Genomic DNA, 9,628 nt, shown 5'->3' with positions numbered 1-9,628 from the left:
CGATGCGTTCAATATCCAGTGCAGCCCTGAAACCTAAATGGGAGGGAGAGATAGTCCTTAGTGTTCCTTCCACACTAGACTGCAGAACGCCACCACTGGTGCAAGGCACATCTATACTTCACAGATAACCCAGAATGCTCCTTTAAGCGTGGCGTTGCCCAGGACCATCATGTCATCTTTGACAGACAGATGATATAGCAGAAAGAGCTGGACCAGCCATCAGGAGAGCCAAGCTGGAGTCCAGGCTGTGTCACACACCAGGCTGTCTCGCCACCAATCTCGCCTTCAAAAAGGAGAGAAATAGGAGAATGCAGTCATGGTAGATGGTAACCAAGTTCCCTTTCCAGGAAGAAAAACAAGCCCTTGGCATCATTTTTCTTAGGGCGGGTGTCAGAAAGAGCAACACGTCGTCCTCACCTCCAGAGCAAGTGGGACTGCTCTGCACAATGATTGTGCAACTTCTTTAATGGTGGAGACCCTACTCCAATATGCAAAGGAAATTAAGAGCAAGGCACCGTTTAAAAGCCACTCCTCTATGCCATCCTGCAAATGTAAGAAGAATGCCCACTTTGCACGAGTGATTCTGGTCCCTGGGAACCAGGTCTCTCACACTGAGGTTGACCCCTGAAGGTCTGGGCATCTCAGCCAACAGACCCTGAAAACCCTCCCTGAGACACAGACACACTCAGCTTTCAATATAAGTTTCCTTTTATTTTGAAATTGAAACAGCGGAATGAAGTGGTTTATGGCTGAAACAATCTTTGCAGGAAAGAAAATTTGAGTGCTCATCCAGCAAAAGAACAAGCTCCAAAAGTCTGAGCCAACTGCCCCACCTCCCCCGACAAAGTAAAGAACAGATTAAAGGGTGGGAGAAAGGGTACAATCAAAATCCGAGTGGTGATGGCTGGCAGATTTCCATCAAAGTACAATGTTCAAAGTGGCCACAATTACAGAAGAGGGTAGCACCATCACCAGCAGGGGTCCCCCCTCCAGCCCCCACTAAGCTTTGCATTCATAAAAATACATTTTCAGTATCCTGAGTAAGTGATGTCTCAGGACTGGATACCAACTCACTATGCCTCTGGGGAGGGGACTCTTTTGGCTTATTCTTGTTTCCGGGACCCGGACCAAGATGCTGGAGAAAGGGGAGAGTCCAAACGGTGGTAGAGAATGTTTATTCGTAATGCTAACTCATTATCTGCTGAAATTCATCTTGAACACCTTTACATTGCAATGGGTTACATAAAATTTGCAGAGAAGTGTTACAAGCAGCCCCCAACCCCACGGGGGTGGAAATGATGAGTCAAGACTTAATCACCCCAACATACACAAAGCCTTTGTTCTTGCTGGGGTGACAAGCTCAGGCAGGACTCGCTGGCAGGACTGGGGTGTGGGGTGGGGCAAGCCAGGGGGCAGACTGTGAAGCTGTACCTGTTAGAATAGCACATCATCTTAAACAAGTGGAGAAAATCGCCAAAGAGTGAAACTTATTTATGGGGGAAAAAAAGAGAAAAGTTTGGGGAATTAAAACAATCCAGTGGTCACTGGAAAATGTCTCCCTCTTTTTTTTTGTTTTTTTTTGTTTTTTTTTTTTTGGTTTTTTAATTTTTTGGAAAGTATTTTTAAGGTAATATTTTTTTTTTCCTTTGGAAAAAGAAATCTTTTTCCCCCCTAACCTAAGCAAGTGGAGTTGCCACTACCTAATTTCTCTCTATTGTCTTGCTAAGAGGTAGATAAAACAAAAGTGAAATGGGGCTTCTATGAGGAGGTCCATTAGCGGGTGGGGAGGGGCTGGGATGGCCCAGTGGACTCCCCGACTACAAAGGCGCCCGAGCCATCAGAGGACCAGAGGGCTGGGCCTCCGACTCTCAGGACACAGGATCCTGCTCCACCTTTTCTCCTTCTAGAGCCAACTATCCCCGTGAAGACTGAGAAGGGGGTACAGTGGAGGTGGAGCATCTCAAAGAAACCCTGTTGAAGAGGTCTTAGCTCTGCTTCACCAGGTTTCCTGGCTGTGGGGCTAAGTGGTGGGTTCCGGGCCAAGCCCCAGATTTCACCTCCAGCCAACCCCCTCTGACAGAACGAAGAGAGGAGGTAATTCTTCTCCTCACCCTCTGGTCCAACAAAGGTATAGCAGGTGAGAGAGGGGCAAACTGGAGGGAAAGGGGTGAAACATGAGACCCCAGGGCAAGGAAGGCAGAATGGGGGGACCTAACGGCCAGCCCTCCCCACCCAATCGATCTGAGTGGGGGATCAGGCAGGCCTTGCCTGTTCCTTAAGGACAAACCTTTCGTGGCACAAGCCTCAACTCACTCCTCCTGGCTGGGATTCACATCCTTATGCACGAGTCCCTGCCCTTGGTTCCAATCTTACTGTAAGGATTGAGGTAGTTAATCCATTTATACTCGTAGCGTCCATCACCTGTGGTTACTCAAAACACATGCTCCCAAAGAGCTTCCTGCTATTTCATTTAAGAAAAAAAATTCTTTCTTTTCTTTTGTCTTGTCAGTCCGGATTCAACCATACTAAGGCACCAGTAGTGGTGCCATCAGACTGTGCCCCCAGGAGAGGCACAGGGCCGAGGGTCAGGGTTGGGGCTCCGGCCCTCACCCTCACAATCCACCTTCGGTCACGAGGCCTCCTCCCTGTCCTGTGCCCCAGTAGAGAAGCCTTATGGATCCAAAGGAAAGAAACTGAAGTTTTCCGCGGGTGTTGCTCTAAGTCTGAAGCCAAGAGAAATGTTCTGCATCTAAATCATCGAGTGTTTGGAAGGGAAATGGCTTTATGTCCCCTGGCAGTGAGGATTTTTCTTCCATCTTCCTATAATTACTGTGTCAGACTGTGCTGTTTTCCTTCTACCAGTTTTCAACAAACAGGCGAAACAGTTGCATGGTTTAAATGTCAGTCACTAGGACCTCCAGACAAACACTCCAAGGGAAAGAAAGGAGGAGATCCCCCACCGCTGGATGAGAGGTGGGAGCAGAGGGTTGACTAGAGGCACCAGCTTCTTCGGGAACCGGGAAGCTCAGGCGGGCCCTTTGGGGCTCTGTGAGGTAGTTACATAGCACTGCTGGTTCCCAGTTTGGCAGAGGATGTGTCTGGGGTGGGAGGAGGGGAAGGCACCCTTGAGAGCTAACTGAGGCCCCTCCTCACTGCCAGTCTGCCAGGCCTGAAGGGAACCCTCCGTGCTGTCTCTGCAGAGGGGGCAGGGGACGGAGAGCAGTCCCACGTGGAGGAGCCCCAAACTTTCCCTCCTTCCCCAAAGTGCAACCAGGAGCCGTCCGACCCCCTTCTCAGCTCCCTTCCCCTTGGCACATCCACCCCCACAGCCCCCGGAGCCTCAGAAGGGAAGGGATGCATCTTTAGCTCACGCTGTTTCCAAGAGCCCTCCCCTCTCAGACAGCCCAGGTATATGTCGAAAGATGGCTATTACTGTGATTCAGAAATGGCCTCTCTCAGCCTCTGTCTGTCTGTCTTTGGCACAGAGGAAAACGGACACATAGAACCAACTGGAGTGTTCCCTCCAGTGTTCTCTGGGTTTTACATGGGGTCTTTTCTGCCAATAGTGAGGCATAACTAAGAGAATAGCTCCCTATTGCCCCCAGAAGTGGAGAGCTCAGGGGAAAGGAAACGACCGAGGACGACTGGGAGGAGGGGAGGAAAGGGTAGAAGGTGACAAACTCCTGTCCCTAACCCTGGCTCTCTCCTACCCAGACCCCTCCTAGGAGCCGAGTCCACAGCCCAAACCTTCAAAGGCAACCAGACCCAGAGGGGATAAAGCCATTGGGGTGTAACAGATGCAGCTTCAAAGTCAGTGAATCAAACCATTTTGGTTTTCTATGTGTTCCACAGAATTAAAAAATATATCCTAAAGAGATGGTCCTTTCTTAAAAATATATATGTAGCACACACACATATATATCTTAGAGCACAGAAGCGGTTTTTAAAGTCGCTTTTCTCAGATCGTCCAATCTCCCAAGTGCTTTTCGAGCTAGCTTGTTATCTTGCTAAGGATGGGGAAACGGAGGCAATGGGCAGGAGGGCAGAGGACTGCCCACACCCCGGCCTAGGGGCCAAAGGCAGACCCACCAAGACAGGCCCTTTATCCCGCCAAACCTTAACCACCAAACCATATTCCGTTTGCTTTCTGATAGTTTAACTTCTCACCATTTTCCTGCTGGGCAAGTATCAGCAATGAGTGGAGCTGTGCCTAATATCCAAGTGAAGTCTGACTGTCCCTTGCCACACTTCCTGATCTCTCCTGGGAGCTGAATCCACCAAAGGAAAAGGATGTGGGCATAAGGTGTGAAGGGAGCAGGATCCCGAGGAAACTGAACACTGCAACAATCACATTTCAGGTACTGTGGGATTTTCTTTTTCTGATGGTAGTTTGAACCAGATATCAAAGCATGCTTGCTGCTGGAAATTCGCCTTAAATCACTAAACGGCCGATGTCTGAATGTCATCTGCTTCATTTTGGGTTAAAGCATATAGAGCCAGAGATGGAAGTTGGGAGACCCTTTTTTGTAGTTAGGACAGGTGGGAAGCTTAATTATACTGGCCTGATATTACCCCCAAATGCTTTCCTGCTTTCTCCTCTCTGTGGGGCAGACAGTTCTGGGGGCCACCAAGGAACGTCATGGGGAGAAAGTGATAAGAGATAAACGAGGTGGGAACCTGTCCCCAGTCACGTTCCTGGATCTCTCGCCCCTCCTTGCCACCCACCCTAAATCAAGACTTCCCTAAGTTTGGGTCCACTCTTAGAATCAATCAGATCCATCTAAAGAAGAGAGGGAGATGGGAGGGGGCAGTTATCTGAGTATCCATTGGCCCCTGGTCTATTGATATAAACCAAGGAGAATAGCAAGATGGGTTTGAATGAAACAGCAACGACAAATGAAAAGCACTGCAATGACAAACCAGGTGGACCTCTCCGAGGGTGAGAGGGTGGCTTTGTCTCTTCCACCAACGGAATCTTGGCTCCCATATTTTTAGACAGAGAAGTATAGATTTTTTCTTAAAAGGGTATATATTTTTTTTTCAGTTATTATTTCTCTCCTCGATAAAACGGAGGCAATATTTTTAAATATCTCAACAGCACCACTGGTGGGAAAATCCAGCTGGGGTGGCCTTCAACCCAAGGGGGAGAGAGGGGAGACCATGGCCGTTGTTGGAGACTGGTGTTTTGTCATTGGGGGCCCAGCGCTCTGCTAGGCCTCTGAATCCCCTGAGGCAGGATTATCCAGAAGAGGCCAGTGGCCGGGGAATCTGGGAGTCTGAGATCAGAGCCTCACTCGCCCTGGTCTCTCTCAGCTTGGGCCTCCCTCTCAGCCCCAGCCTCCTCCCAAGGCGCCAGCCCCCGCTGCCTTTCCCACAGGGCCTGTTCTCCAGAGAGAGTTCCTAAAGGGTTACACTGGCTCATGTTGTAATTAATTATGAAACATAACTTTCTCATTTTTTCTTTTCATTAAAAAAATAAAATATTCAAGACTATCAGCTTCTCTTTTGCTTTGCTTTTCTTTTTTATATAAAATATCAGCAAGCCGCAAAGAAAAAAAGATTAAAAAAAAAAAAAGAGGTGGGGGGGAACAAAAAGGAAAGTAATTGCTGAGGTAACTTCATACCTTGAGGTAGTTTACTCCGCGCACAGCATTACCTGACTGACTCCGCCCACATATCATGGTTGTCTTGTTGTTACTGTCGTTGTTGCAATGTTGGAAGGAGGGGACTCCACGCACAGGCTTTTCCACATGCAGAGGCCTTTCCTCCCTTCCCAGCACACTTGATAGCATTGTCCAAGGCAGCTAAAGTGCACCGCCTGGCTAACATGCACTGACAATCAGTATATTAGGAGGGGAGGCCTGACCTCATTTAACTGATGTCTGCTGTCTTCCCTAAGGGCTGAACTTCAAACGGGATCTTATTGAGCCTGGTAAATTAATAAATTAAGCTTATTTACCCCTTTGTGCATAAGGTTGCTGGTATTTTGAACTTCGTCTTTTAGGCACATCGTGCCGATGATTCAGGGAGGCAGGAGCCATCAGTTAAATACGCCTCTAAGATATAAACAGAAGCAAATACTCTCCAATTTACTGAACAGCCATAATATATGCCAGATGATGGACTTTAGCTTTATCGGGAGCTCAGGGTTGGGTTCCACATCCCCCCACCACCAAGGGAACAGTGCCGTGGGGAGGGGAGTGCCCCGCAACCCCTGCCTCTGGGAACCAGCCCTTATGAGAGCACATGGGCTGGGGTGAGGGCACAGTGGCAGCCTTTGGGGCCACTCAAGTCCTCCATGGAACTGAGACTTTATCAAGGGGAGTTAGTGTCCCCTTCCCAGTGCTCATATCCAATCATTAAAATAGACTTTAAAAAAATATAAAATCTGCCTGAGAATGGTGGGAATCAGGGACAGTACAGTGGTTGGCCCCTATCCCGCTCAGCATTCAGCACCACCCATGTGCACCTGGAGACCATGTGGGACCTGTACGGTTAGAGGGACACGAATAGGGCGGGGAATCTTAGCAGGGAAGCCCCAGGAGAGTGGGTGAAATTTTCATTGTGCCAATTTTTCATGATGGTGATCTGGAATAGATCAGCCACAAGGGCGCTCCTTTTAAACGTGGATTACTATATATTTAATCATCTTTCTCCCCATTTCTCCCACATTCTTTACTTCTTTCTGTTCCTGTTGGTTGGTTAGGGAGGGATTGGAATTAAACTACAGAGGCTGACGTGTCTTCTCCCTTTGAGTCAATAACAGAAGCAGAGCAATGCATTGGTTCCCACTTTTTCTGGTAGCAGTAAAGATAAAACAATTAGTGTGAATACAGGAAGAGGCCATGGCAGGGCACAAGAATAGAGGTATTTTAATCAATAAACCAAGTCAGAGAAGGCTGGAAGGATTTTAGGGTCAAGAAGCAAACCATCCTTTGAGGCTGATTAAAACACCCCTCTGCATGTTTTAAAAACCTGAAGGAAATTTTATTTCTCTTCCCACTGGGGTCTGACCTACCCTCTCGGTGGGACCTTGAGACCTTACTTAACAATCCACGTTTAAAAGCACCCTGAGCTAGAATTTCCATGGTGACATCCTGAGGGGCGGGCAGTCTTAGGCCAATTGGTTGGGTATTTGGGGCCGAGAGATCAGGGTTCCTCACTGGAACATCTTTCTCAACCAAGTGGGCAAACCTGATCTCCATCCCAGCCCGAGGGTCCCTGATTCCCACTCATTCTCAGGTCTGCTGGGGAGAACGCGCTCTCGACTTCAGCCCGTGGTCCTTGAGTCAACGGGATGGAAAGAGGCTGGTCACTTCCTCCGTGCCTGGGCCTGGTTACTTTGTCCCTTTTGGTGCAGCTGTTTAACTTGGGCCAGGATGTCTCGGATCTTCCGCTGAGCCATCTGCAGAGAGAATAGGCAAGAGGGAGGGAGTGAGGACTTCCAAAGGCAAGGAGACAGCCTGACACGAGAAGAGAGGCCATCAGGATCCAGACACTAGCAACAAACAGAATAGGACACATGGGAGTTAGAGGAAGATTGAGGGTAGAATGACCTTAAGGTTCTCTGCCTTTGAGTACCCTGAGCCCTGTCACACAGCACGGGTGGGTGGCGGGGAGGGAGCACCCACAGGAGAAACAGTAGTATAAACTCCTTCAGAACTTAAAACTTGACAAAGTCTAAAAATTGACAAAGTTGACACATACGTTAGCAGACCCAAAATGGAATTCTTGTTCCAGGGATACATGTCATCAGAGGGTCATAAACTAGGAGACCTTGTCACAAATCACAACTCCACTACACATGAAATGCCCAGAGACAGATTAACAACAACAAAAAGCAGTGAAATAACGTCCATCGTGTCCATTGTGAAAGTCGACAAAATACCACAGGATCGGTATCTTTACTCTTTACTTCTTAAAAGTTTCTTGCCTAAGAACAAAGTTTTATAAGGGAAATAAAAAGCAAAATGTGATTCACTTGACCGATATTTTACCAGAATGTCTCCCTTTCCATAAACTGAGTCCTTGGTTTCTTGGTTAAAAACAAAGTTGGTCTGGGTTGGGGAAAGAATGTGGAATTAATATTTCTATTATTCTTACTGTAGACCCCGTGCTTGGTGTTTTACATAGTTTTTCACTTATTCTAACCAACAAATATTTTCCCTACTTTGGTATTTAATACATCCTGGCTCTGTGGATCCTTGATTATATCATTTTCCCTCTTACACCTCATGTTCCTCATTTGTAAAATGAGGCTGTTGTGGGGATTAAATGAGTTAATATACATAAACCGTGTAGAATAGTGTTTGGTGTTTATCAGAAACACATAAATTTTAGATACTCTTGTGGCTCTTATTAATGCTTCTCAAATGATTGTCAAAGAAAGTTGCTTATCCAAGGTCACACAGCAGGAAAGGCCATGTGGGGTTGGAGCTCAAAGCCTCTTGCTCCAAAATCTATGTTCTCGATGCCGTGCAGCCACACTACACTGGCAGCCGAGAGCTGGGGTTCTGGGTTCCTGTTTTGCCCTTGACTGCTTGAGCAGCCACAGGCCACAAGCCTGCTGTGACATGCTTATCCTCTATGAATGGAAGGGGCTGTGTCCAATAGTCTCCACATCCCTTCCAGTTCCAACAAGAGGATTTTAGGATAATGCCATCAGCTTCCAATCATGCTTTCTGACTTGTTGAGGTTCAGAAAATTTAAACCTGATATTCACACTCCTTTCCAGGCTCTGGGGTCAGTCCCAACGCAGGGGGCAGTGCTGATTGGCTCACTGGAGGCAGTGCAGGAATGGTGAATTCTGGAATGGGAATGGGAGGGTGGGAGAACAGGAACCAGGGATGCAGCAGTCATTCTGGGAAGGATGAAGGGACTGCACTGGAAAAAGGAAATCTAGGGTGATATCATTACTGTTGTTGTTATTATTTCCCGAACAAGACTGGGTGATGGATAACAGCAATTTCTCTTCTTATCCAGTGAAATAAGGGCTTAGAGCGGGACCAAGTTTAGAGAGGAGGAAAGACCATTAATATATAATGTATAGCACATTAGATAGTGTTTTATATATAATATATACTCTATATATGGATGTTGTTTAAATCAAGTGAGTCTTAAGAGAAAATAAAGCATGTACACATCATACTCTTAACCCCTGGAAGAGAAAAATGACCCAGCCCAGAGTCCACAGGACCTGTCATGGTCATGCAGGTCAACCTCTGGAGTCCTGCTTCTCTGATCCCTGGGCTCCTGCCACCCTCCTGTGATGGGGGAGTGCCATATGTACCTGGCTGGCATAGAAATGCCCAATGATCTTGACGATGACTTGGTCGTTCTCATCAGGGGTCTGATCTCTTGGCACCACCACCTCAGCTGCTGTCAAATTCTGCAACTCATTCACCTGGGAGCAGGGTGGGCAGAGAGGAGCTCAGGGTGCCGTCCAGACAGCACGAGTGCGATTAGAGGAAGAGGCGGGTGACTAGCAGGAAGAAACTGCAGTCGTCGGGAGCTGAGCTTGGGGAGTAGAATCAAATAAACGGGCAAATCAGGAGTCCTAAGGTTGAGCAGGGCAAGGGAGCAGACAGCCAGGGGAGAGCTGTTGGTTTTGGGGACTAAGGTCCAGAAG

The 9,628-nt window shown here is 47.8% G+C and overlaps 1 protein-coding gene across 1 annotated transcript in view; it reads right to left on the bottom strand.

The window, feature by feature from the left end:
• Window positions 1-6,848: 6,848 nt before the first annotated feature.
• IGF2BP1 (insulin like growth factor 2 mRNA binding protein 1) overlaps window positions 6,849-9,628 on the bottom strand; it is a 38,918-nt gene continuing 36,138 nt past the window's right edge. The window contains exons 14-15 of the mRNA XM_070560610.1: window positions 9,290-9,403; window positions 6,849-7,405 (exon numbers count right to left, since the gene is read on the bottom strand). Of these exons, the coding sequence (XP_070416711.1) occupies window positions 7,313-7,405; window positions 9,290-9,403 (207 nt within the window). The 3' untranslated portion in view covers window positions 6,849-7,312. The remainder of the gene's footprint in view (window positions 7,406-9,289; window positions 9,404-9,628) is intronic.

The sequence above is a fragment of the Equus przewalskii genome, chromosome 10 (assembly GCF_037783145.1).
Source record: "Equus przewalskii isolate Varuska chromosome 10, EquPr2, whole genome shotgun sequence".
Classification (NCBI taxonomy): Eukaryota; Metazoa; Chordata; class Mammalia; order Perissodactyla; family Equidae; genus Equus; species Equus przewalskii.
This window is presented reverse-complemented; position numbering and strand designations above follow the sequence as displayed.